Source organism: Perca fluviatilis, chromosome 10 (assembly GCF_010015445.1).
Source record: "Perca fluviatilis chromosome 10, GENO_Pfluv_1.0, whole genome shotgun sequence".
NCBI classification, from domain to species: Eukaryota; Metazoa; Chordata; class Actinopteri; order Perciformes; family Percidae; genus Perca; species Perca fluviatilis.
Genome location: NC_053121.1, coordinates 23,486,818 through 23,514,334, shown reverse-complemented (window position 1 = coordinate 23,514,334; position 27,517 = coordinate 23,486,818). Strand labels below are relative to the sequence as shown.

Sequence of the window (27,517 nt, the reverse complement as noted above, 5' to 3'; positions counted from 1 at the left end):
AAGGCAAAACACCAAACTTCAACAAACGGGGAGTTCCGTATTCGTAACTTCACATTAAAAACTACATTTCCCGTAGCTATGAGGCAGTGCAGGTACATTGGGTAGCGTAGTTCGTAGACTGACTAAAGTACAAGCAAAGAAACTACACCAAAACTACTTTTCCCAGACGACGTTGCGCAGGCTGAAGACGGAAGTGTGTGAGTTTCGTGGAGGAAAAGAAGTTCTCGTAGTTGTTTTCATGCCAGTGTAAAAAGTCACACTTTAGTCGTTTCTCGGCTCTTGAGATTGTGTTGAAGCTGTTTGAAGACACCAAAGGTAACGTTACACTGTGAAACAGCAGCCAAAGATTGCTGCAACGTTAGTTTTCTAAAACTCGTTTCCTTTGACAGCCAACAACGGATACGTGTTAGCTTTTTATTGTTTTTGTTTGAGTACACTCGGACGTACAAGCAATGAACTAACGTTCAGCCGTTGACTAGTAAAATAGTCTGTCAATAGTTATTAGCTTTAGCTAACGTTAGTTAGTTAGCTAGCTACCTTTGAGCGTCTCGTATAGAGATTAACGATAGAGATTTGTTTAGTTTAGCCACACAGGTAGCTACAAGTACTGCCAGCGTAGCCAACATCGCTGTCAACGTTCAGTGGCAGTTGCTAAGATCAAGCAATGTAAATTATAGAGAAGGTACTGTACATTTAGCTTGTACCATGCGGTACTTTCTCATAACAAAGTGCAGGCAGATTACAAAATATTGTTTTTTTCCCATAGCTGCAGAATTGCTTTCTACATTGCAACACCGTCACTGCATAGAAATGCCTGGCATGTGCTGCTGAGTGCCACACCTTTTTGAGGTGTTGGGTTTTTGGTGAAAGGAGAGCGCGAGATTTGGATATTCTAACCGCAGATACCCTGTTATGGAAGCACCTCCCTATCCTTTGTCATCATGGGAGAAAGGACGTCCTCCTCAAAGAGCAACAACAATGAAGTTCATTCAGGCAGCTAAAATGAAAAGTGTATTGGACAGCATGGTGAATCCACTAGCTGGAGGCAAGCAGCATGACACCCATAAGAGCATCCCACAGTCGGCTTCACACAAAGCTAAATATTGTGTCTAATGGAAAGATCAGTGCTTGTCTGATTTTCAGTAGGCACAGGAGAAATGGTATTTGAGTAAACCGCTTTGGGTGGGATTATCATCCAAATCTCAGTTACTTTCATGGCTCAGCAGAGTGACCTTTAAGGAATTTGCCCTTTTAGGCCTACAACTAATGGTTATTGCCATTATTAATTAATGTTATTTTTCCATTAGTTTTCTTGTGATCAATTTATTTTGAATGATTTCTGCTCTGGATTATGGACAGACAATAACTTTATTGTGATATGTCCATTACAAGTTTAACTAGAGCCTAAACAATGTCTTGCTGCATGTGACCAGCCACACAAGTTATTCTAAAAGTTTTTTTATAACTTAAAATGCAGAAAAGCAGGCACTTATACACATATTCAAAACTGTAACCAGCAAATGTTTGATGATTGTGTTTGGTAAACATAATCAGAAAAAATGTCAAAGATGTATTATTCCTACTTTATCAAATGTGTTTTGCTCGTTTTCTATGCGTCATTGTAAAATAATATTTGTTTGGGGGGGGGGGTTGTTTTTGTGACAATTTATAGACCACACAATCTATCAAAGAAATACAAAAATAAACAAAAACAGTAAATTGCAGCTCTAGGATTATTCCAGTACTAATAGCAACCTGATGTTTTTGTCTGTGAAGTTTACAGGGACCAGTATCAGGATGGGGAGTAAACCAGGCCCAGTACAGATCGTCACAGTGTGTAAGGAGGAACACTCCTTTGCTTTGGACACCGAGGCTTTGGCTCGGGTTCTACTGGCTCCTGAGGTCCGAGACAAACACGTGGTCGTCCTGTCGGTGGCCGGAGCCTTCAGAAAGGGCAAGAGCTTCCTGCTTGATTTCATGCTCCGCTACATGTACAGAAAGGTGAGTCGCACAGTAACATGATCTTTTAGTGTTGCACTATTCTAGACATTCTATCATGTTGGATGTCATCAACTGCTCCTTGGATTTTGGCGTAGTACCCACCTACTTTTAAAACTGCCTCAGTCACCCCTATCCTCAAGATGCCAGGTTCGGATCCGGAGGATGCAAACAACTACCGGCCGATCCTAAGTAAAATCCTGGAAAAAGCAGTTGCCACCAAAGTCCATCAGCATATGTCCAACCATGAGCTCTATGAACCCCTTCAGTCAGGGTTCAGACTGTATCATAGTACAGAGACCGCCCTCATCAAAATCACAAATGATCTACTCACCACTGCTGACTCTGGACACATCAGCATACTCATTCTCTTCGACCTCTCCGCAGCCTTTGACACAATCTCCCATACCATTTTCCTCAACCGCCTATCCCATCACCTTGGTATCACTGGCACAGCTCTCTCCTGGTTTCAGTCTTACCTTTCACACAGGAAGCAATTTGTCACCATTAGCAACTCCCGCTCCGAACCAGCTCCGGTCAACCAGACGTGCCTCAAGGCTCTGTGCTTGGAGATCTCATCCTGGATGTTGATGAGTGCGCTATCTGCCAATCCTCTGAGGTCCGCAACTTTGGTGTGGTCCTCCATCCATACACCCCACCCCAAAACCTGCGGTCCTCAGACGCTGGCCTGCTCTCCATTCCCCACACCAGACTCTGTACCTTCGGAGACAGAGCCTTTAGTGTTGCAGCCCCATCCCTCTGGAACCTCCCTGCAGATATCTGAAATTCTACATCCCTGGACATATTTAAAAAAAACTCCTGAAACACCACCTGTTTACCACAGCCAACAACCTCCTTTAGCTTAGTCACAGTAATTCTGTAAAGTGTCCTTGGATTTCTTGAAAGGTGCTATATAAATAAGTTATTAATAATAATAATAATAATAATTATTATTATTATTATTATTATTATTATTATTATTATTATTATTATTATTATTATTATATCTTACTCCTCATATCTGTCTACTGTACTTAGAGGTCATGGCCAGTCAAGGGGACTTATTTGATGCTGAAATATTCTCATGTTAACTAATGAGTGCTATTGATACTGGCTAGTTCCTCCACCTGTGTTGAAGGTGTGATAACCTGGAAAATCACTTATAGTCTGGCTGATGTCACGTTAACACCCATCCCTGCTTTAACATGTGAACTATCTAGTTTTGGAATATTTGAGACTTTAGTCATTACCTATTTTAAGGAGTTCAGTCCATCAGTTGTTTTTTTTTGTACATATCTTGTAAACCTACCTCATGCTTGGCATAACATTTGCTCTTCTCATTGATAAATGTCATTGATTTTAGTAACTTCATTACCTTTGCTGCAGTCCCACCATCAGGCCAAACACTAGAATTTAATGTTTCTGTTGTGTAACCAGTGCAGTTAAATGAATAGCTAACTGGGGAGATAATTATGACCTGACTAAGGTGTTTGGATTGGCACTGAAATAAGTTATGAAAATAAAGATTTTAATTTGATATTTTTAGCATTCTCATGTGTTTTTCAATGATAATCTTCTGATTCCTTGAAGTCTTTTTTTTGCAAACTTATTTTCAGTTTTAAATTTCATTTCTGTCACTGTTGAGGGGAAAGGGGAATCAGAATGAATGTATTTACAATTAAATACAATTTTACCCATTTTAAATATTTAAAAAATAGAAAATCAATATGTTGCGGTCAACGTTGATATTGTGGCAAATATATAAATTTATGGGAAAGATTGACTCTGTGTTTAGATGTATGTACATTATGCAGAACAGCTGGAGTTTATATTAACAGTTCAGGGTAAAATGTCTGCAGCTGCTGTTATATTCTTCAGGATAATTGGACCTACATGATAAGGCATGTTTAATTTTTTTGAATAAGCACAAAGTTTGACAGAGAAGCCCCAGCCTGCCCCTGACTGATCTAGGAAGTGTTCTTTGTATTTCTGCAGGATGATGAAAACTGGCTGGGTGAGGATGATGAGCCGCTGACTGGATTTTCTTGGAGAGGGGGTTCAGAACCAGAGACAACAGGCATCCAGCTGTGGAGTGAAGTTTTCCTCATCAAAAAGAGTGATGGAACAAAGGTACATGCTTAATATATTTGTTTATTTATGTACCGTATGTTGTCGGACATGTAAATGAAAAACCACAGTAAAATCAAGGAACCTAGTATTTAGAACTAAGTTAGATAATTATGTCAAATAATATCTATGAAAGGTCTTCTACTTGTCCTTATCAGATTTTTGTTTCCTCAAAATTCATCCCGTATTCTCCTTTTTTGACCCGTTCACCATTCATCTCTGTAACTACACTTTCTGATTTGTTAGTCTGATTTGCATGTTTGTTGTGTAGAAAAGATTAATTGGATAGTCGATCTACAGGTATCAATCAACAACTATTTTCATAATCAATTCATTGTGTAAGACATTAATCAAGCAAACATGTTTAACATTTTCTGGTTCCAACTTCTTAAATTGTGATTGTTTGCTTTTTTTACCTCTGTTTTGTTGTTTGAATAAAACAAGCTATCTGAAGATGTCCCCTTGGGTTCAGGGAAATTGCAAACATGCATTTTACACTAAACTTTAAATAAATTAATATAAAAATATAGTTATAATATTGATTATATTATTATAATTTAGAGAAAACCATTGTTTGTTGTAGCCCTGCATGTTAGACAATGTTACTCCAAAAAGAGCTCTTATGCTACAGATTAGTGTGCGGTGAATGGAGCAATATACCTTTGCTATAATTTGTCCTGTAATTTACTCAACATCTTACATCAATGCAGATCATTTCATGTGTTATGGAGTTTTATGTTGCATTTGTTTTTTTGTAAGTAATTTTAAGGATATTTCTTCAATTTAACAGCTTTTCAACGTATACATTTCTAACAGAAATTGAAGTGTTTTTCTTATAACTAGTCTCACACCCTGGGTTCATGTCATGTGCTGCGTTTTGTCTCCTGTAGGTGGCAGTAGTGTTGATGGACACTCAGGGTGCCTTTGATAACCAGTCCACCGTGAAGGACTGTGCCACCATCTTTGCCCTCAGCACCATGACCAGCTCAATACAGGTGGCTGGTCTCTGATTATCACTGATTATTTAGTAATTTCTCATTATTCTTGTAATATACGCTTACATAGTTTCTTTCGTAGATCTACAATCTGTCACAGAACATACAAGAGGACGATCTGCAGCAGCTACAGGTCTGTTTACATTAGTGTAAAAAAGAGTCAACCTCATGTATTTTTGATGCAAAACACCTGCTTTGATGTGATTAGTGAAGCATTTTTAAGACAGGATATGAAATATACAGGTGTTAAAAGAAGCCTTTCTGCATCTGACAAAAGCGTCTGTCACTTATACCTCTTCTTAACATGAGGTGCTCTCCAGATTTTTGCATCTCCGTAACTTTGCATATTGGTCCTCCTCACAGCTGTTCACGGAGTATGGTCGTCTTGCCATGGATGAGATCTTTCTGAAGCCCTTCCAGGTAAGAGAAGAGAAACCACAAGATGTGATGCATTTGTTGCTGATGTTGTTGCTCTGTTTGTTGTGATTAATAAAAATGTGTCTTTCATTCAACACCTTTTTAATTTTCCTCTTGCAGTCTTTGATGTTCCTAATCAGAGACTGGAGCTTCCCCTATGAATATGACTACGGTTTTAAAGGAGGCAATGAATTCCTGGATAAACGGTTACAGGTAACAATTCCTGTCTTGTTGATTAAGCAGAAAATGATAAATAAATGACTTTAGGAATTCACCGTAATATTGATTTTTAAAGGTGAATGAGTCCCAACATGAGGAGCTGCAAACAGTGAGGGATCACATCCATTCATGCTTCACCAGCATTTCCTGCTTCTTGTTACCTCACCCTGGGTTGAAGGTTGCCACCAGCCCTGTCTTTAAGGGACAACTTAATGGTAAGATCCCCTGTTTTCTACGCTATTCTACTGTGTTTAAGGTTAGTATTTAGCAGAATGCCTAATATACTGAGTGCTGTCCTGAGTTTTGGTATATTTATTTTGTCAGTGGTTGCCCCTGAGTTCAAAGAGGAGCTGAAGAGCCTGATCCCCAAACTGCTGCATCCCAATCGTCTGGCTGAGAAAGAAATAAATGGAAACAAAGTCACATGCCGGGGCCTGCTTGAGTTCTTCAAGGTACTATCTTCAACTTGCTAAACCCGAAACGTTTTTTTTTTTTAATATATCTAATATTGGAATTTTTGGTTTACCAGGCTTACATCAAGATTTACCAGGGAGAAGACTTGCCACAGCCAAAGACTATGCTCATGGTATATGCAAGATTAACATAAATTTAAATAAGCCACAATGTTTTACTGTGAACTAGGGGCATGGATCATTTTGTTTTTCACTCCCAATACCTTTAACATCTTCTCGCCAGGCTACAGCAGAGGCCAATAACCTGGCAGCCGTGGCAACAGCCAAAGATCAGTATCACAAGAACATGGAGAAGGTGGGTTCTACATACATGACAGTGCTACACCTCTTCACTCTGTGTGTTTATCATTGTTGGCATTGTGGGACATGGAAACACCATAAGAGTTAATCCTCCATTTAATCCTGACTGCAAACGTTCTTTCTTACATCTCTTTTGTTTTTGTTTTCCTCTCAAAGGTGTGTGGGGGAGACTTGCCCTACGTGGCTCCTGACTCTCTGGAGGAAAAACACCACTTCTACAGCCGAGAGGCTCTTCACAACTTCTCTTCGACCAAGAAGATGGGCGGACAAGAGTTCTGTCACCGTTACCAAGCACAGCTGGAAAAGGAGCTGGAGGAAATGTGGCATTCCCTCAGCAAGCACAATGCGGTAAGAGACTAGGGATGTAACGGTATGAAAATTTAACCTCGCGGTTATAGTGACCAAAATTATCACGGTTTTCGGTATTATGTCGGTATTTTTTAAAAGTGTGTTCAATATGTTCAGAAAGCACTGATAGGCCTACACAAGCTGAAATAGTTTCAAAAAGTATAACAGTGTTTATTATATTACAAAAATATAGGCAATAGGCTTGTAAAAACTATTGAAAACTGCCTACTGAAACACTGGCCCGCTGTAGGGTGTCCGGTAAGAACTTGAACCAGAAATGTCTGACTTTGAGATCCAGGAAGATTTATTTACAACTCGAACATGAAGTTAACTATGAAGTTGTATCTGACGTTACATGTGAAGTTGGATGTGGTTCTGAAATATAAGCAAATTATAATGCACATTAATAAGCATCTGACTTACTATGAACATTATTTACTAAAACTAAATGTTATAGCCTCCAGCATATAACAAGAAACAATACTAAGAATTACATTCATTTCTCTGTAATAATTAACTTAAATGTAACTCAGTAACACAAACTGAGAATAAGCCACATCTATTACAGCACACATATCCATAATGGAGCAAACAGTGTAATACACCTTTTTAACAGCTAAGCACATGGCTCCACAACGCTAGTCTGATTACTGGCATTGCACGTTGGTTGCTGGCATATTGCCCTAACACAACCTGAATATCAACACGTGGCTGCACAAGTAATATTAAACAATCTGCTATCTGTCAGCTATGCAATAAGAAACACAGCAACAGCAATATTATCAAGGCGATAATATATCTCTCTCACTCCAAATAAATGTCATGACTCGTAACACGGGCTAAACTTATCCACATCATAGCAGAACACTTACTGAAATATGAATAAACGTAGCTTTTATGTTTACACAGATAACAAGGCAGTAAAAACCATGACCGTTTAGCAAGCTACAGAATAGTTTTTTAACTTACGCTTTGGGCTACACACATCACTTCAACAAGTCAGAAAACGGGAAAGGAATGATAAAGAAAAAAGTCTGTTTACAGCGGCTGTATCTGTCCCCTTCTCGTGTCGGAGAGCGAGTGATTGGCAGGAGATCAAAGCGATGACTCTCGTCACTGATTTTTCAATAATCTCAGGAGAGCGAGCAAGTGTTACTATGGCCTTTTTTACAAGGCTGATAAATGTCGTGAGCGCTGTCATCTCCTCCTTCTGTCATGATTCCAACTTCAAGAAACAAACTATAGGCTACGCAGTGCGCCTCCAGGAGACTCGGATGAAGCTGGGAACACGCGGTTTCCACACCGTGTTAATCTACCGTGATAATAATGATATTTTAAATGAAAACGGTATTTGTTATCATAAACATTTTTACCGTTACAACGGTAAACGTTACATCCCTATAAGAGACTACTACATAAACATGATATAACCTTTATGCCTGTTCGACATTGAAATAAACATCTGAATCTTACAAAAAGGCACTTGGTATATTCTCCAATTGTGTAGAGTTAGTAAAACATTGAAGTTAATTCCCACTTAAAATGATTCTGACTGTAGTAAATTATTATTATTATTATTATTATTATTATTATTGCATGCATTGCTGTGTATGGCAGTGATGTTATTTATAAATCATCTGTTTTTCTCTTTGCTGTAAAAGTCAAAAAATCTCTTCAGTGCCTTCCGGACACCTGCAGTGCTGTTTGTCCTGGTGTGCCTCCTCTACGTGCTGTCAGGTGTGTTGCTCTTCATTGGCCTGGCTACCTTCGCCTTGGTGTGTGACTGTACACTGGGTGTGGTTATGATGTCGATGCTGACGTGGGCCTTCATCCGCTACTCTGGTCGGTACCGGACTGTAGGGGGAGCTATCGACCAGGCCGCAGGTGTCGTCCTAGAGCAGGTAAGAATACGTGGGCTGATTTGTCTGTATGGATTTCAGAGCTTTTAGTTAAGTCATTATAGCCTTTACTTAATGCATATACCCATAAAAGTTACTATAGGGAGCAATTGATGTTAGGACGAGCAAAAATGGCATTCAGCAATCCCACACAAGAGAAATAAAGTAGTTATCTATCTTTTTTACTCACCTGCCAAAAAAAATGGCAACTAAAACAACATAAATAATTTTATATGTAAAGAAAAAGTTACATTTTGGTGCTAGTTTATAGAGTCATGTACTGTATGATACAAACTGTATATGAGCACAATAAATAAATAAAAATGAAATTATGTTCACAACTTGAGAAACACAAGAGAAGGAGGGTGTTTCAGAAACTGTTTGATCATCTGACAAGCACTTCTGTTGGAGTGTACTGGGTAGCATACTTATCATCCCATTAGAGTCCGCCTGCTAGATGCTTGACAATGTTCACCAGCTATTTGCTAACTTTGTTTGTCTGCTTCTTGGTGCTGAAAAGGACACATACAGTACAGCATACAGTGGGTTTATCAAAGCTTGTTTTCTTCTTGAAACAAGGTCAATAAGAGTGGTGAGACTAAACCATATGAACAACACAATGGGCTAATAGAGGCGAAAAATGTATCTGCAGAGTTGGATGATAATTATCTGTGGGTTCTTAAAGAAAGTTTTATATCAAAGTCCGTCTCCTTTCTCTTCCTGCAAAGCGTAAAAATATTTTTGATGAATCATCTTGAACTTAATTAACTTGTGATTTGGGGCGACAAACTAACCCTGCCCATCGTATAAAACCACAGCTTGTGTGGGCAGCTAGCAGAGCAATAGCACAGCAGGAGGTGTATGTTTGGATTTGAGCTTTTACCCCTGTGAAAAGGCAGAATGCGGTTCAATTATATGAAGGCTTGAAGTTTTGCATAATTAATATCATGCAGCTTTGAGTGACAGGTGGGCTGCCGTCACAGAAGGAGAGCATAGACTGCTGCCCACTTTGAGCTTCATTTTGGCTCTTCCAAAACCTATGGGTGACGTCGCGGAGACTACGTTCATATTTTATACAGTCTTTAGTCAAGGCCAAGAGTCCTTACAGCTCCACATCGAGTAGCCGTTTTCTCTAAGCCACACCCTTGTTGACTGATCCAATCACATGTTAATGTTTAACAATTTAAATCCTTTAACTAACTTAACCCAAACCACATATTCTGTTGCACGCGGAAATTCGTTTCACTGTGGCTTATACTATTGCATTCCCTTTTACAAGTGATTTAAAAAACATATGTAGACATTTATTTATTTATTTATTTATTTATTTATCTATTTATCTATTTATTTGATAGGGACAAAGCACGTTAATGAACATCAGTATAAAATACAAGATGTAAACATGCCGGAGTTAGCCAGAATTCTAATTTACATCCTTAGTCCCTAGGCAGGTAACAAAAGAAAGAAAGTTACAAGTAACAATATAAAGATACAAGTATACAATACACAAGTAGAAGAGGACAAAACATGCAACATGTCAAGATAAAAATGTTAATTTAATTAGATAACGGACACAACTTAAGTATAAGCTGGATCAAACATTAACAGAGCACAAATAGAAAATGAAATAATGGTGAGAGTTGAAAAGCCCTCAGAGGCCGTTTAGAGTCGATCCTCAAGTTCCAACTCTTACTTACACAAAACCTGAAGTGGTTTGAATTGATCGACTCCATTCTTCCAGACAGGGTTAAACATATGATGGATGAGGCTGAGAGGTTTCAGCCACAACAAAAACTGGAAGTCAGTGACTCATCACATTCATTGTTTTTCCTTTTTTTTTCAGGCCACCGTGGTGTTGAACAAGTCGAGAGGTACAGGCACCAGTAGCCTGAAGAAATCCAGTTAGAGGACCTCTGGACCTTCATAATCTCGATGCAATGCTACCAGCACACAACACAAGCACACATTCAGCACTAAAGCCTTATCATGCCACCCATTGGAACAAACATGCAGCTCAACCACATCGGCACAGGGTACAAACATGATGCCAATTCACCAGCATCTTTATTATGCACATTACTCTGCCTATTATAAGTCCAGGCTTATATAAGGGTGACTGGATTCACTGGTGGCAATAACAGGGAGATAAACCATCCAAATCCCTCTTATTGACACTTCATGTCTTGAATTGACACTGCCATCATTTTACAAGTTTACAATTGGTCTTAATAGACAAGTTAATGTTTACCTTTAAACTTATTAAAAACCCTTTCTTGGTTGTATATTGTTCAAATTGGGGTAGTCAGGGTGATTTTCAAACCAAGCTTTTGCAGTATATCTCATTACCTTAAAAAGTGCTGGCTTAAAAGCTTATACATTTATACATATTTCTTTGTGGCTATATTTTTTTACTTTGTGGCCTTAAAAACAATATAATACATCAAATTTATACAGCGCTTTTCTAGGTCAAAGTCGCTTTACATAGCAGAATAAAAGAAAAAATTCCATTATTTTTGTAGATTTGCTTTATATTTGATATAAACTAGCATTTCTAGAAGGGTGAACTGTCACTACTTTGAAAGAGAAGAGGGTATGCACTTCTATATAGCACAGTAGATTTTGGAAGCTGCATGTAATGGGAGTTCAGTTGAATCTCATTTGTTTCAAGTGCTTTGCCGTTCTTTGATGAAAGCGCGTTATACTTTGTAGATTTTGATACTAGACTCTTCTAGCGAAATTATATATAGGAATTTATATTCTGCAACATTTTCCAAATCCAAAGATATGACACTATTGGAATACTTAAAGCTGTTCAACGCACAAGATAATAATAAAACTAGGGACCAGTCAGCCAAAGAGTTAGCTTTAAATATTTTAATTATACTTTGACCTTGTACTCAGTGAGAAAAAACTATGCCACTCAAACATTGCAAGTGTTAAACATGCATGGAATAAATAAGCAGGGTGTTAAAACATTCAGACAGAAAACACAATAAGCAGTAGAAACCTGTAGAAAATGGGACTGAGTGGCTGTTTGTACACATCTCAATATTCAGAAGACTGCAGCACTTGGATATATTATGATCATATTTGGTAGTTGTCAAACATTCTTAACGTGTAGTCGTGTTTGCACTTCAGAAACTAATTCCTGATGTAATGCTTTTAGTGACTACTCGTAGCCTGTGCTATCAGCTCCACTGTAAGTAAACACTGTGATACATCATTGTGGTGTATTGTTCACATTGGTGACCTGGCTGCAGCTAAAATGGATATTTCAACTATTTCAGTTACAGTTTTAAAATAATCACTAAATGTGACTTATCAATCCAGCTTGAAACCATTGTGTGCTTGTGTCAGAGCTTTGCTTCAACCGAATTGCACGTAATGGTTGCATAACATAATAAAAACCATATTACAGAAAAGGAAAAATGATACACTTGGACTTGTTTCTTAGTCCTTGTTTACCTGCAGCCATTTAACCAATCAGCTGTATTTTTCCAAAATTAGTCATACAGGGAATTAAAAGAGTTGACTACTCAGTGGATGTATAAGGTTTTAGTTTTCCTTTGTGGGGCCAAGCAGGGCTTCTCAGGCTAACTCCGAATGAATCAGGCATTGGATTAAAGGACTCTGATTATTTGCAACTTTGCCTTACATCTCTGAATATGAGAGGCCAATTCTTTCCGAAACATTGGAGAAGTGGAATGGCAAGAATTCAGTATTGTAAAATAGGCCTTTGAAATGCCATAAGATTGTGTGGCCTGAGAACAAAAATAGGATAATATAGTCTGTAGTGTTTTTTGCATTGTGCACTTCAACAACTAGCCATATATTTCCTGTTTGAGCACAGGACAGAGTGGACACACAAAAAGCTGATAAACAGTGCTTTCATTTGACAGGGTTTTCACGATACTGTAGGTATAAGTCGTAAGAATACAAGGCCAAAAAATATGGAAATATGGAGGATGAGAGACTTTTCTCAATCCATGATTTTTGACCATCATTTTGCACATTCGATGTCTGTTCAAGATGTTTTACAAGCACTTTCTATTGCACTCACCCTCCTCTTCAGTGCTTTTTGCACACAGCTCATTCCAAGGTGAATAAATGCATGCAATATTGTAGCTACGGCTAATGTAATCATCTCTTGTGGGGGTAAGGTGGCCTTGACTTGAGAAATGCTGTTTTCAAAAAAATAAACAAAGCTTGAAACTGTTAATGTGCCTTTCCAATACATTCCTTTAACTGTTTTTATTTTTTTTTAAAAACACTTGCTGTGTGGCCACATTTATTCGATTTCACTCATATTTTACAAAATTGCTACTTATGTCAGGCTTTTATTTCATTTAGAATTTTTTATTTCATATAATTGTGCAGACACAAAATGTTCTGTTTCAGATTGCATTTGAATATTTGACTCAAGATTAGATTAAATTTCATTTTCCTTGCAGAGTAAATTCGACTCAACAAAATGCAGTTTAGTATCTAACCAGATAGTGTAAACCGTAGCATAGTGCTTATAAATATGATTGTACAAAATTAACAAACTAATATGGAATACAAATGGTATGATGTGATATAACTATGATATATACAATTTAAACAATATACAACATGTATTATGACAGTGTGAGAAAATGTAGCTATGTCCAGTAATCTAACCATTACACAGTATGTAATGTGATACTGCCTACTGTAACTGTATGCACGTTTATACTGTATATATTTTAACATATTCATACATACCCATTGATGTTTATTCTATTTATTATATATTACTCTGCATTACATTTGCACTTCTGGTTAGATGCGAAATTGCATTTCGTTGTCTCAATACTTTTACTCTGCAATGATAATAAAGTTGAATCTAATTTATGTACAGTATGATGTGTGAAACTACTATATGTATATGTGCAGTATAAACAAACTGCTGAAGACAATAAGATAACACCACAACGTCTTATATTCTGTCAGCTAAGATGGATATTTTGTAAATGTAGAAGCTATACTAATATTGGCAACCTATGACTGAATTAGTGGGTTCTTTTTGTTTTGTTTGGCCACGTAATGAATGTGGGTCATATTTTACAGGCTTTGTGTTTACAACCACAGCGCCCTTAAGCTATAACCCACATGTCCCACAACAAAAGAACAGCTCTGCCTCAGTATTGCCTGACCTCAGTTATTATAGCGTTTGTGTTGGGTATTAAGCTCCCTGCTTGATGTGTCATCATTACCGTCCCTCATCTTCCGCCCCTCGCTTCCCACTGCCGCTGCCTCTCATCCTCACACTGACCCTCTCTGTGTGTCTTTCTCTCTCCCCTTCAACGCGATGCCGTGTACAAAAATCTGCTACAGCGAAATTTCGTGTCCCTTGTTTCCTTATATGGTGATCAGCGTCGCGGCCCGACCCTCCTCGTGCTGTGAGCGAGGCGCGTGCACTGACCGCCGCCGCTCACCGTTCGCTTCCATATTTGGAAGTGAGTCCAACAAAAACCGCACGGAGGGGAGGGGAGAGAGGAGGAGATGGATGACGGAGAATTTCCTCCCATCCTGAAAACCGCTTTGCGCCTGGCTGCCAGCTGGATGTCGGTAACAGCAACACAATAGCTTTACTTATTAATCTCTCCTCACGCCATTGGTGTAAAATTAATAGCACGTATAGAATTCTTAAATGACAGTGGTAGTCATAATACGTGCTAAATTCATGTTTGTTTTTTAAATAGGTTACAATACAAAACAAATCAATGAAGGTATAGCTGCATTAAAAGCTTGAAAGGTGTGGTCGACCACCAACGGCTTTAATCGTAATCTTCGTCGTAACTTAATTGTAATAAAAGCACAAATTGAGCACTATATTGATCATTTCATAATTGTGTACATCGGATATATTAGGGATTTGTAGGTTTATTCAAATACTACAAAACACACATTCCCATAATGCTCTTCGCCACCCATTTGGTACGTTTGATCTGCTCACCATTGCTGGCCGCCACCGCCAAACGAAATACAAATATTTGTAAAATATCACAGGGAAAGCAAGATGCAAATATATTTTAAAAAAATACTAAGAGGTAAGATAAAATATTGTTTCCCTCAAACGGTTGTCAATTAGTGTCACGTTCAATAACGGCAGTCAATATGTTAAAATGTAGGCCTAGCTGGGAATATTTTATTGTTTTGTTGTATTAATTTGTGCATATAAAATATTGAACTGAAGCTGTTTAATAATTAGATTAGATTTGCCTCACTCTGTGTTATTACAAGTGACAAAACACACAAGTCAATGGTTAACCAAAGCAGCAAATAAAACTACCGGACAGTCATGTTTAATAGACATACGCTCCCGCTCGTGCACCTTGCTCGAGTCAGGGGCGCGCTTATGGGCGCGTTCACGTTGTGTATCCAGTGTGTGAGCGAGACCCACAATTCATCATCACAGTCCATTCAATTTGTACTCAGACGCTGACCCATTCAGAGCTTCAGCCATGGTAGGTTTAACATCGTTTTTATGTATTCTTGCTGGTTTAACAGCCGAATATAGACCCAATCTGAAGGTATGAGGAGGTTTGTGGTCAATTTGTGTTTATTTTATAGAGGATAGTTCGTTTTAGCATCAAACGTAGCAAGCCGGCTCTGTGCCGCAGGAGCCGCTGCTAGCATCGGGGCTAACGACAACTGGACAGCTAACAAAGCTTTCATACAGCGGGGAGGAATTTGCCGTGCGGTAGTTTTTACTAGCTAGCTAGATCTTGATAATAGACCAGAAAAAATGACTGACACTCCCAAACAACTGGCGCCATTTCGTTCATCTCGCCGTGTTTCGCCGACAAGAAGCCATTGTCTGTGTTAACATGCACACCGCTGTCATGACGCTGTTAACTGTGTTTTCACTGCGTCATGTTTCCGTTATTTATCCTCTGCACGTCGATGCTTATACATAATAACAGCAGCGCTGGCAGGTGCAGCAGCAGCAGCAGCAGCCTCGGGGCTAACCTAGCTAGCTAGCGGTATTGTTAGCTGGACTAGCTAACGTTACGTTAGCACAGGCAGAACATGACACCCAGTATGGCGCTTGCTGTGATTTTTTTTTTTTTGTTCTTTGTCTGTACACGGCTCGCTCACTAGTAGTCTTTTAGGCGCTGGTTGTTTAACGTTACGTGCTCAAAATCAGGTCACAATTCGCCCACAGTGATACTTCATGGACAATTTATAGGTTTATGGCCGAGTTGCGCTGCCACTAAATGTGTGAATTGACAAACGAACAGTCCGTGTTTGAGCAGAGCTTTGCCTTATATAGCAAGCTAGCGCACACACGTGCGTGTGCTGCATTCATGGCCCCACCCTGAATTTGGTGCAAAGACCATTTTGTTTGGTGCTGTATTATAACGTGAACTGATCTGCAGTTTTGCTTACTGCCATTTTCCTTGTGGGAATTTTGCCATGTACATCTATTGGGATGTAGTAAATATTTACCGGAATTGTCACCATTATGTAACGCCAGTTTTGCAGTGTTGGATCCACTAGCTGAAGCTAACGGGCCGCTGCCTCTGGATCGCTATGGTCGGTACTGCGCATCTTTTAGTTGCGCATCTAATTTGTACAACAGTTTATACACACTGCACGCCCGTCACGCCATTCAACTACAATACCAAGAGGGAATAATTGGCGTATTTATTCATTCATTCATTCATAGTCATCAAACATTTATTTTGTGTGCACTACTGCAACACGAAAAATAAAATGTATAGTGTCATATACTACCTATTATATTTGTTATACAGCAGTAGAAAGAGGGCCTGCTGCACACTTTGCCTTTGCAGTGTTTTATTTTTTAAGTTTCAATATAAATCTATCGGACCTGCTGTTTGCTAGTGAAATTGACTCCTGTGAGGCCTGTAATCTTAACTGTTACTGTGTGTAACAAGGAATCCAAGACTTGGATTGTGAGTACATTTCTATTGTGTGACTTGAACCTTGACGTCTGTAAAACGTTTCCCTGGGTAAGTTTGGATAAGGCTAGAGCCTAGTGATTACTATGGTGATATTGGCTTGCTGCTAGAATAAAAAATAAACACAATATAAATATGTGAAGAACTATGCCAAAGCATGGCAGTGGAAAGTAGAAGTGGAAACTTAAAACAAATATTTTGACTTTACAGATCATGTTTGTGCACAGAAAAATGAGACTTGCAGATCATATGATCATAATAATTTCTCAGAATCACCATGGAGGAAGAATGCCATGTCATGTGATGTCTTGTATGCGAAGAGTAGGCCTATGCACATTTATAAACCTCAGCACGTATTTTGGAGACTTGGATATTTCTCCCATGTTCCTTACAGTTATGACAAAGTACAATTATTTTATTGATGGATGGGGATTAAGGAAGTGAGTATGGTTGTTTACTGGTTAATTATTACTCTAAAATTCACTGTTATCTCGCATACATGTCTTTTACACCCTGAGCAAACATACACTGCCTGCCTTTGGTGCTGCAGTTGGGTTTTCCGTCTTTGCTGCCCCATTATTTCCTTTTCATTGTCTTTTTTTTTTTTTTTTCCATTGACACATTGCTGGTAGATAGCAGTTTTCGTCTCCTGAGGCTGCATTTTCCTGTGATGAGTGCCCTAAACAAAGTCAGAAGATCTGATTGAGTGAGTTATAGAGCAGCTGTGACTCTGCGATGTGACTTGTATTCTATATTTCTACAAAAGCCCCATTGTTTGGGACTGAACCCTGCCCTTACGTGCTTAATTCCTGACCACACCCACATGGTCATCTTTATGATAGAGATACATGGCTGCTCCTTCTGAAAGAACTTGCGTAATGTTTTATGTCTACTGGTCACAGAAACTTGAGACACACCTGTCCAGCCGGACTTATGTAGTATTCATGTAAAAGATGGACTTTGGACATGCGCTACTGGCCACATATTTTATAGGGGTGGGAATCACCAGAGGCCTCACGATACGATATCATCACGATACTTACGTCACGATACGATATTATTGCGATTTTAAACATATTGCAATATTCTGCGATATATTGCAATGTATTACCTTTTTTCCCAACTTCAGATTTTTCCCAATTTAAAATGATGTCCCGAAAGGACAGTTTTGTAAACATCTGTTTTATCTAAAAAGATACATTTCTGTGTTTGTTCATCTCACTTCAATTTTATTGCTGCAAAATGTGATTGTCAAGCAGACAGACTCACCAACACATATATCATAAAATATCGATACTTGCCGTCTGTGTATCGATACAGTATTGCCACGAAAAATATCGCGATACTATGCTGTATCGATTTTTTCCCCCACCCCTAATATTTTATTTGTTCTTCAGTATTCTTACAGTCTGACCTTATACATAATAAATGGAATCAAAAGGCTGTACTGACTGAATCGTCAGGGTTGATTTCATTTGGACCAACTGTGCTGACAATTAGATCATTTTCAGATTGCATTACACAACTTAACTCTTCACCACCATGGCTAGCATGCTTGTCACGGCCACACCTTTGCATTTCAATCCTCATCAGTGAGCCTGGTAAGGAGCATTCCTGCTGTCTGTGTGTGTGATAGTCACATGCTGTCCTCTCAGGCCTTTCTTCAGCCTTATGTCTATTTACTGTACTGAAGTCCACACTTCTGGCCTGTTAAACACAATGGCAACGGTTTCCTCGTTCAGGCAAAACTATCACTGGAGTATAGTCTAAAACTAACCAAAACTTTAGTCTGTCAATTATTTTGTAGATTCATTGTTTGGTCAATGTATCACATTTTCCCAGAGGCAAAGTAGAGATATTCAAACTCCTTGTTTTGTCCGACCAGCCGTTCAAAACCTAAATATATTTAGTTTAATATCGCAGCACATGTTCACATTTGAAAAGCTGAAACCAATGAGTTTGTCATTTTTTATTTTTAGAAAATGACTTGAGGGATTAACTGGTTATTGATGTGGACCTTGTGTGTTGGTGTCCATTAACATGTTATATTTACATTATATTTTCCCAAATCAATTCAGTGATTTAAAAACGCTTGACGTTGTAGCAATCAATTTTCTCCTTTTATGTGTGAAACATGATTGAATTCAATTATATTTACTTTTTTATTTTGTGAAACCTGCATTAATAAACTGATAGCTTTGTTTAGCCTGTCAAATAACTATTCAGGGGGTTATACTATACTAAAAAAAATCTGGAAAAAATGACCCTTTACTGTGGCATCATTATCAGTTAAAAAATATCTGGACAGTTGCAGAAATAGCAGAGGCATGTTAAACTGTAAATCTTTTCTCTGTGTCACCAACTGTGAAATATTTCATTCTATTCTTCCGCGCCTTACTCATCTGTATATGTATGTTTATATACTGTTGGTTTATAGGAGGTTTATTACTGTTTAAATAGTTTGGATGTATTACTATTATAAATAATTCTATTCTTTTCTATTTCTTATACATAATGTATATTTTTTCTACTTAATGTGTATGTTATTCTGATGTGTGTAAACATTTTCTTTTGAGCTGCTGTAGCACAGGAATTTCCCCAGTGTGGGATTAATAAAGTCTATCTTATCTTAACTTACATTTAACTCTTAAGTTAACAGATTGTTCTCTCCACAGGCCTCCGGTGTGAAAGTCACAGATGAAGTTATCGCGGTCTTCAACGACATGAAGGTGCGTAAGGCTCAGGCGAACGAGGATGAGAAGAGGAAGAGGAAGAAGGCCATTCTGTTCTGCATGAGCAAGGACCTCAAGAACATTGTTCTGGATGATGGCAAAGAGATCCTGCTGGGTGACTTGGGAACCACCGTCCAGGACCCATACCAGCACTTTGTGAAGATGCTGCCCCCAGATGACTGCCGCTACGCCCTGTATGACGCCACCTATGAGACCAAAGAAACAAAGAAGGAGGACCTGGTCTTTATCTTCTGGTGAGGGCTGCTGTATGAGACATTAAAGGGTTTGACCATCATTAAGATAACGTTTGGCTTTAATAGTGTTTCTCCCACACTCGCAGGGCTCCAGAAAGTGCCCCCTTAAAGAGCAAGATGATCTATGCCAGCTCAAAAGATGCTATCAAGAGAAAGTTTGAAGGTAAATAGGTGTGTGTGTGTGTGTGTGTGTGTGTGTGTGTGTGTGTGTGTGTGTGTGTGTGTGTGTGTGTGTGTGTGTGTGTGTGTGTGTGTGTGTGTGTGTGTGTGTGTACCATTATAGAGGATTGTAGCCCTTTTTATTACACTGCCTGCTCCTATTTAATGTCATTTTGGTCTTTGTTTTTAAGCTTAGTTGATAGTCTATTGACCCAAACCTTGTTTAATAAAAGTGATAAAACAGTGAGATCCTTTTTTGGGGGGGGAGGTGGGTGGGGTCTAAAAATGTAATAAAAATTGTAATTCTGACATGTATATTTTTAATTTTTTTTTTTTTAAACATGTTTTTATTTCAGGTATTAAGCACGAGTGGCAGGTGAATGGTTTGGAAGACCTCAAAGATCGGCACACCCTGGCAGAAAAACTCGGCGGCTCGTCAGTAGTCAGCCTGGAAGGAGCCCCTATATAAATATTGCCCGCCCACCCCCCCCCCTCCTCTCTGGCTTCGATCGAGGCCTTTCAGACACATCTGTTGGGTTTAGTGTTCATTCCAGTGTGGTTTGGAGAAGGGCAAAAGCAGAACCAGCACCATTTGCGGGACTCTCGGGGTGAGATATTGTGGGTGGGTTTGGGGTCAAGTGACAGTTTAAAAACAAAAAGAAATTCCACTAATGCAGACTGTCATTCCAGTTCACGCAACATAAAGAATATGAACAAAACACACAAAGGAAAAACATTAAGATACAACGAGGAAGGATGATGATGATGATGTTAAAACTAAAATACACATATTGTTCATGTTTAATACAGGGTTCTGTTCTTCTTTCGGGTTCCATTGGTATGAGTGCAGAGAAGGGACAGGAAATAGCCTTAGTTTTCCAACCATTGAATCCTGACAAATAATCGTTCCAACTACTTCTTTTTTTTTTTTTTTTGCCAAACTTCTAGTTAAGTTTTGTAAATGTGTGTAGTTGAGACTAGTTGTAGTATGAACTAATTCACAAGGTGTATCAAAACCTTCTCTGGGGGGGAAACACGGTTAAATATATATTGTTTTTGTTTGGTTATCCATTTGTTTTCTTTTTGAACATGCAAATTACAAAATTTGAGTGATTCCTTTTTATTTCCAGTTCTGGGTCTGAAAACCATGGCATTTTATGTAGTTAACAGACAACATTCCTTGTACTTGTTAAAACCAGGATCTCCTTGAATTAAAATCTCTGGTGTTATGAAGGTCTGATGGGGAGCGATGTGTATATGAAAGACCAGCGGTCAAGAGTTTAGACTGAATATTGAATGGTGGATGTTTTGTATCGTCTCCTTATCTCTAATAAAAAGCACTAAACTACTGACTTTTTCTGCTCTTTTTACACTTTTTTTTTTTTTTTTATATAAGTTTTGTAAAAACAAACCGAGGTGTTGGCCTACTGTTTCTAATTCCTGAGTTTCAGGTTTTGGTAATCCCAGCCGTTTCTCTTCATGGTAGTAGTGGATGGCACCCATTGTAAAGTGTTATAAGGCTGATGCTCAGACCTTACTGCATAAATTATTAAATACCGAATCTGCTCATCCAATTCGATTAGGGATGCAACAAATGACTTTTTATCATACAATAACAATGTCATAACTCCCAAATTGAAATATTCAAACTAGTTTTGTACAATGAACAGTCTAAACCCCTCAGATATTCAGTTTACTAATATAGATTTAAAAAAAAAAAAAAAAAAATTCTTGAAACAATGGGCTTGTTGCAGATTGGTTTTCTGGCACTCTGCTGATCAATTAATTCAGCTCCAAATTAAATTTTAACCAAATGCCTACATCCCTGCTGTTCAGTTCCATTGATGCTGCAGTATTTGTTCTGGCCACAGGAGGGCACCCCAACATGACTTCTGAAACGTCAAAGTCAAGACCACTTAACCAATCATTGTTATAAATCTCTGTTTATTAAAATATATCAAGCATTTTTCAAAAAAATAAAATTAACATTGTCTCCAGTCCACACTGAGAAGAGCATACTATCTGCTGAAACGTCAAGAAGCATCAGTGGTGTCCAAAATCAGTTTTTTATTCTGTGTATTATGTAGTGTGCAGATCAAAGGGAGTAATCAAATGATCTTTAAAGACCTAAAGAAATACTAAACCATTTCCCTAAAATAAAGATGTCAAGATAAAATGTCTATAGGTTGCTTTATCCACAGTAGGAAAATAAGCTGGTGCTTCTGACACACTACACACTAAAGTGTTTTTCCCCTCTTATAAAAAGTGGCTTATGTTGATAATGTGGAAACACTGACTGTGTTATTAATCTGACTGTGGGCAAAAACATATTAAAAGATGCCGTGGTGATGATGATCTCACAGGCAGACTATAGGCCCAGAGGTTACAGGAAGCAAATTGAACACAGGAGAGAAATAATTTAATTTAATTTATCTGCTCTACTGGTGTATCACTCACTGAAGGGTGTTATTTTTGTATGGATTTAATTCTGTTTCACTCGTCTTTCATTAGGGGAAATAAGACATTTCACCCTTTATTTTTTGTGCTTCCTTGTATTGTCATGCTATACTTTAAAAACCTCCTCTTTGTCCTTTTGTCCTTCTTAGTCTTGGACACAGTCTAGTCGGTTACCATGCACCCAGTAACAGATCTGAGCAAATTTCAGTGGAGTGATGCGCACGGCCACATTGTAATCCCGGTTCTCCCCATCTATCTCCAGCCACTGGTGTCCAGAAAAAATGCCGATGACCTTCCTTTCCCAGCGCTCTAAACTGTTGTCCCACATTCTTCCATACACTCCAGAGCCGCTGGCTCCAGGTCGGGCGTCACAGTGCTGGTATATCAGGTCGCTGGACTCTTCTTCCACAGGACAAAACCTGTACACCAGCTCCCCGGATCTGTCGCTGTCAAAGCCAGAGAAGTGGATGCGATTCCCTGCCAGGTCGTCGGAGGAGGGAGCCACAGAGAGGCGCATGAAGGGACGGCGGTGAGGCCAACGCAACTCCAGCAGAGCGTAATCAAAGTCCATGCTGACCTCCTAAGGCCGTATCCACCCTTTTTAAGGCTTCCTTTTCTACCAAGGGGGTTTTTTGTAATTTTTTTATTGGAATGAAGAATCAGGAATCCCACCCTGAGCTTTCGCGCCCCCTTGACATAATCCTTCCCATCATGAACACAGTGGGCAGCTGTGAGGACGTGCTGCTGAGATACAAGAACGCCGGTGCAGCCGGTGGAGATCCGCACGGCAGTGGAGAAAGGGTAATCCAACAGGAAGTTGTCACCTTGGATGTTAAAACGTCCATCTGCTCCATATATCTGCCGCCTCACGCGTTTGTGCCTGGGCATCACTCTGGGTCCTCTCTTCGGTGAAGGGTGAGCAAAGTGATCTTCTTCAAACTCCTCGTCGCCCTCCACATCTACAGTGGTGAGAGTGCGGGAGCCGTCAGCATACAGCGTCTCAAAAGCCAGTTTATCTGAGAGCTGCTCCTTCTGGGCCTCCTGCTCTCCTCTGTGGAAGCAGCTGGAGTTGCAGTGCGTGGTGAAGTCCAGCTGTGTCTGAGCGCTGAAGCGGGAGCGGATGAGAGGCATCGGTGCGTGAGGAATGAGCGTGGGGACGTGGACAGCCGGAGGGTGAGGAGGGTGCAAAAGGGACAGTGTGAGAGGGAGGAGGAGCTGGAGGAGCAGGTGAGTCCGCAGGAGGGAGCTCTCGCGTGGCGTCATCATGGTGAAAGAAAACACTGCAAAGACACAGAAAATAATCACATACGTGAGAAAAACAGCTTACAAACTTATTTGAAAATGGCATGAATTTCTGCATGTTTGTTTCTGCAAGATTACAGCCGTGAAAAACATTCCCCAACAAGCAGTCTTACAAACACAAAAACTCTAATCCCCCATAAATCTCAACTCTTTCACAGTTGATTGTTGATCGTAAATCCAAGCAGTGATTTGTGGGGTCAGCTTGCAAAATCTAATGTTGCAACGCACGCCTTAGTTTCATCTGGTGTGGCTAGGCAACAATGAACCTCTTGTTCCTATAACATCAATTACCAGAAAAATAGGATTTCAGCCTGATGGAAGCATTTTAATGTATGTTTGGTACAAAAGTTGCAAACAAATTCCAATGGAAGAAAAGAAAATTCAACTGAAAACTCAATTTAAGAGGAAGCAAAGTGGTCACAAACATAGCTGAGAAGCCAGAACAAAGCGCAGTGGTCAACACTCTAAAAGGAAAAGAAATGCAGTGTGTGATTACTTCAGACATCATTTATAAAAGGCATTATGATGTTGTTTCCTAGACATGATGCACAAGACATTCTGCATTATTGTTGGTTAGGAGGTTAGAGTAAAAACTCGCCCATCAAATATTTGTCAAGGCTCAGAGGTAAGAAGTTGTTTTCCATCAAACATTAACTACTTCACAGTGTATGTGGGGCTTTCAGGGCAGATTAGCAGCAACAAGGAGACACTTGATCCCTTCTAAAGACTGTGGACCTGGAGGCACTCATGGCATTAAAAGAGCAGGTGTGTAAAAGTGAAAAGAAACAAGTCGAGGCACGGCGGGAAAACAGAGCATTATTCTTAACAAAGGGCAGGGTGGGGCCTGTCCACACACCTATGTGCTGTTTCTTCTAACTACTAAGAAGGCAGTTACAAAAAGGAGCTCCTGTAAGCAGGGAAAGTACAAACTTTCTTCCATTTTGACGTGTCAGATACTTGACAGCTGTGGCAGACAGTTATAGAGGATTTCAAGTGGTAAATTGGCTGGTGAAGAAGTGGTAATTTGACATAAACCTGTAGTACAACTTAATAAAAGCAATAAAAGCAATATGTTTATGACCACCGTTCAACAGGATGTGGTAAAACAGATGTAATGTCAGTGATTTTGGGATGTAAAGCCTATGTTTTCAGAGCTGGTTTCAGTGTTGAAACACATTGTTTGACTCTTAAGACAACTTTTTTAAGCTCTAAACCATAAACCACAGCTCCTTCTGAGGCTCAGTCTGATGGAAACCACAGGAAAATGATCCAGAGGACAACCCTGTGCAAAACTGACAACATACTGTATAACTAAAGAGCATTGATTTTTGGGCGGGTGCAGTAACGTGGAGATTATGGTGCATCTTTAAAGTAGCGCATAGAACTCTTTTCAGTTATATTGCATATAAATGGAGAAAATACATAGTTTACTCTTTCAGTAGAATAACACTGTCAGGTATCCAAAACCAGGGGTGTCGGACTGGGGGTGAAAAGGGGACTGAGTACCCCGGGCCCTCATGTGAGGAGGGGCCCAAAAAGATGCTAGAATTAATAGCTGTGGATGTGGGGAGGGGCCCATAGAAAATGCCTTTCTACAGGGCCCAGAATTTTGTGCTACGCCCCTGTCCAAAACACTCCAGTTTGCAGGACTGAAGACTATAGAAGACTCCCTGTTCCCTGTTCAGCACATGTGATTTACTACTGTCTTTCATAACGTTTGCAGCAGAGTCAAATCAAGTTCTGCTCCCTCCTCAGTTTTATCTGGGAAAATGGGAACCGTTGAAGGGATGTTTGGTACCAAGGAACAGTAATGAACCATCTGAAACCTTATACAGACATTCCTCCTATTTCATCTATTTAATCTTTGCTCATTATTTCCCACAGACATTTGGATTGAATAATCACCTTACATCTGGCTGCATAAGAATGTAAAATCCTGACTTTAATTTATGGAAAGACCTGTAAACGCAACAGTGGTGGTCTGTCCACTGGACATTAAGGCATCCCAGTACAGACAGGGCAAGGGAAATGGGACCTTCTGACAATTCTCAATTAAATCAATAAATATAATATATTACCACCTGAGTAGAGATCGAGGGTCCGTGTTTACATCCCAAGTTTTCCTCACCATCAGACGAGTCCCTGACGATCATTTCCCAGGTTTTCCCTCATCCTCTCCGGTGACAGGCAGGTAGTTCCTCCGTGCTCGTCCTCCAGAAGGAAACTTTGGCTCGCTCTTTTACAGCGTTTCCGAATAAAGCACCAGATGCCGAGTCGCTCTGGATGTCCCAGCACCATCAGACCTTCTGAAACCTGCCCATTCAGACACAGCGTCACAAATAAAAGTATCTTGTCTGAAAAGAAGTGTTTACTCTCTCTGGAGCGTCCTGCCTGTCCTGCTCACGGTCCTAGCGCCCCGCCTTCCGCCTGCCTGCTGGGGGGGGGGGGCAGTTAGTTACTGTTCAGCTACCAGCTTCCAATTACAGTTTATTCTCACATTATATAAATTTTTACATTCATAACGTGTAATAAAAAGTGGACAAAATCAGTGGAATGTTTTAAGTTTTCTTTGAAAGAAAAGTCATAGTATAGTTATGTCGAAAAAAGTCATATAAAAGTCAAAGTATAGTATATCGAAAAATGAATAAAAAAAAGTCATAGTATGGTATGTCGAAAAAAGTCAATGTGTACTATGTTGAAAAAGGTCATTGTATAGTAGGCTATATCGAAAAAAGTGATAAAAGTCAGTATAGTATGTTGAATAAAGTGATTAAAAAAAGTGATAAAAAGTCAGTATAGTATGTTGAATAAAGTGATAAAATGTCAGTGTAGTATGTCGAAAAAAGTGATAAAAAATTATTATAGCATGTCTTAAAAAGTCATAGTATACTTGCTGGTGCTATTTGGAGCGGTGCTAACCACTGAGCCAAAGTGACACCTAATAGAGAATGCTGAAAACAGTCATTGTGTAGTATATAGAAAAAAGTCATAGTGTAGTATGTTGAATAAAGTGATAAATAAGCCATAGTATAGGCTAGTATGTCATGAGAAGTCATGGTATAGTATGTCAACAAAAGTCATACTGGGAATCAAACCTGGGTCAGAGTCTGCAGCTCCTACTTGCTGGTGCTATTTGGAGGGCTGCTAACCACTGAGGCACTGTGACACCAAATAAAGTATGTTGAAAAGTCATAGCATAGTATGTCGAAAAAAGCTATTAAAAAGCCATAGTATAGTATGTCGACACAAAGTGATAAAAAAGTCATAGTGTAGAATGTCCAAAAAAGTCAGAGTAAAGTAGGTAAAAAAAAGTGATTAAAAAGTCATAGTATAGAATGTCAAAAATAGTCAAAGTATAGTATGTTGAATTAAAGTCATAAAAAAGTCATTGTTTAGTATATCGAAAAAAGTCATACAGGGAATTGAACCTGGGTCAGAGTCTGCAGTTCTTACTTGCTGGTGCTATTTGGAGCAGTGCTAACCACTGAGGCCCTGTGACACCAAATACAGTATGTACATCGAAAAATGTCATACTAAAGTTAAACAGTGATAACACAAAAACTGTAAAAGATATCGAAAAGTGGAATCATACTGTAATATCTAAAGGTTTTGTGAACAGTCTAAAGTTTGAATGACGTCTGTAGCTAGAAGCCTGAAGAGGATTTAAAGATTGCTCCATTGACTTTAAATGACTTTTAAAAAGAAACATGCTTAATATTTTAAAAAGTTTAATACAAGCACAAATGGTCGTAAGAGCTGAACATATTAATATTTGAATGTTTTTTGTAGCTGAAAGTATGCAGAAGTAGTAGGCGACCGAAAATTGTACAGAAGAATCGGATAACAATACTGTGAATGCTGCTAATTCAGTATTCACACAATAAGT

At 39.1% G+C, this 27,517-nt stretch overlaps 3 protein-coding genes across 5 annotated transcripts; 2 read left to right on the top strand and 1 right to left on the bottom strand.

Annotated features, from left to right (window-relative positions):
* Positions 1 to 158: 158 nt before the first annotated feature.
* atl3 (atlastin 3) lies at positions 159 to 12,994 on the top strand. The gene is made up of 14 exons (XM_039813739.1): positions 159 to 315; positions 1,777 to 2,001; positions 3,994 to 4,128; positions 5,016 to 5,120; positions 5,203 to 5,253; positions 5,484 to 5,540; positions 5,658 to 5,750; positions 5,833 to 5,971; positions 6,081 to 6,208; positions 6,286 to 6,342; positions 6,453 to 6,524; positions 6,686 to 6,877; positions 8,539 to 8,778; positions 10,619 to 12,994. Exons 2-14 carry the CDS (start codon positions 1,798 to 1,800, stop codon positions 10,679 to 10,681), a joined length of 1,536 nt encoding a protein of 511 aa, XP_039669673.1. The 5' UTR covers positions 159 to 315; positions 1,777 to 1,797; the 3' UTR covers positions 10,682 to 12,994.
* Positions 12,995 to 14,286: 1,292 nt separating this feature from the next.
* cfl1 (cofilin 1) lies at positions 14,287 to 21,224 on the top strand. 3 transcript variants are annotated; one of them, XM_039813601.1, is made up of 4 exons: positions 14,287 to 14,367; positions 19,403 to 19,713; positions 19,800 to 19,876; positions 20,229 to 21,224. In XM_039813601.1, exons 1-4 carry the CDS (start codon positions 14,302 to 14,304, stop codon positions 20,339 to 20,341), a joined length of 567 nt encoding a protein of 188 aa, XP_039669535.1. In that variant the 5' UTR covers positions 14,287 to 14,301; the 3' UTR covers positions 20,342 to 21,224. The 3 variants fall into 3 exon arrangements, with proteins under 3 accessions (XP_039669535.1, XP_039669536.1, XP_039669537.1); XM_039813602.1 differs by lacking the exon at positions 14,287 to 14,367 and adding an exon at positions 15,115 to 15,266; XM_039813603.1 differs by lacking the exon at positions 14,287 to 14,367 and adding an exon at positions 16,318 to 16,338.
* A 572-nt stretch (positions 21,225 to 21,796) lies between these two features.
* Positions 21,797 to 26,050, bottom strand: LOC120566905 (serine protease 23). Its single transcript, XM_039813600.1, is given in 3 exon segments — positions 21,797 to 22,944; positions 22,947 to 23,609; positions 25,760 to 26,050. Coding segments are annotated over 3 exon segments (1,158 nt in total). The 5' UTR covers positions 25,785 to 26,050; the 3' UTR covers positions 21,797 to 22,474.
* Between the last annotated feature and the right edge of the window lie 1,467 nt (positions 26,051 to 27,517).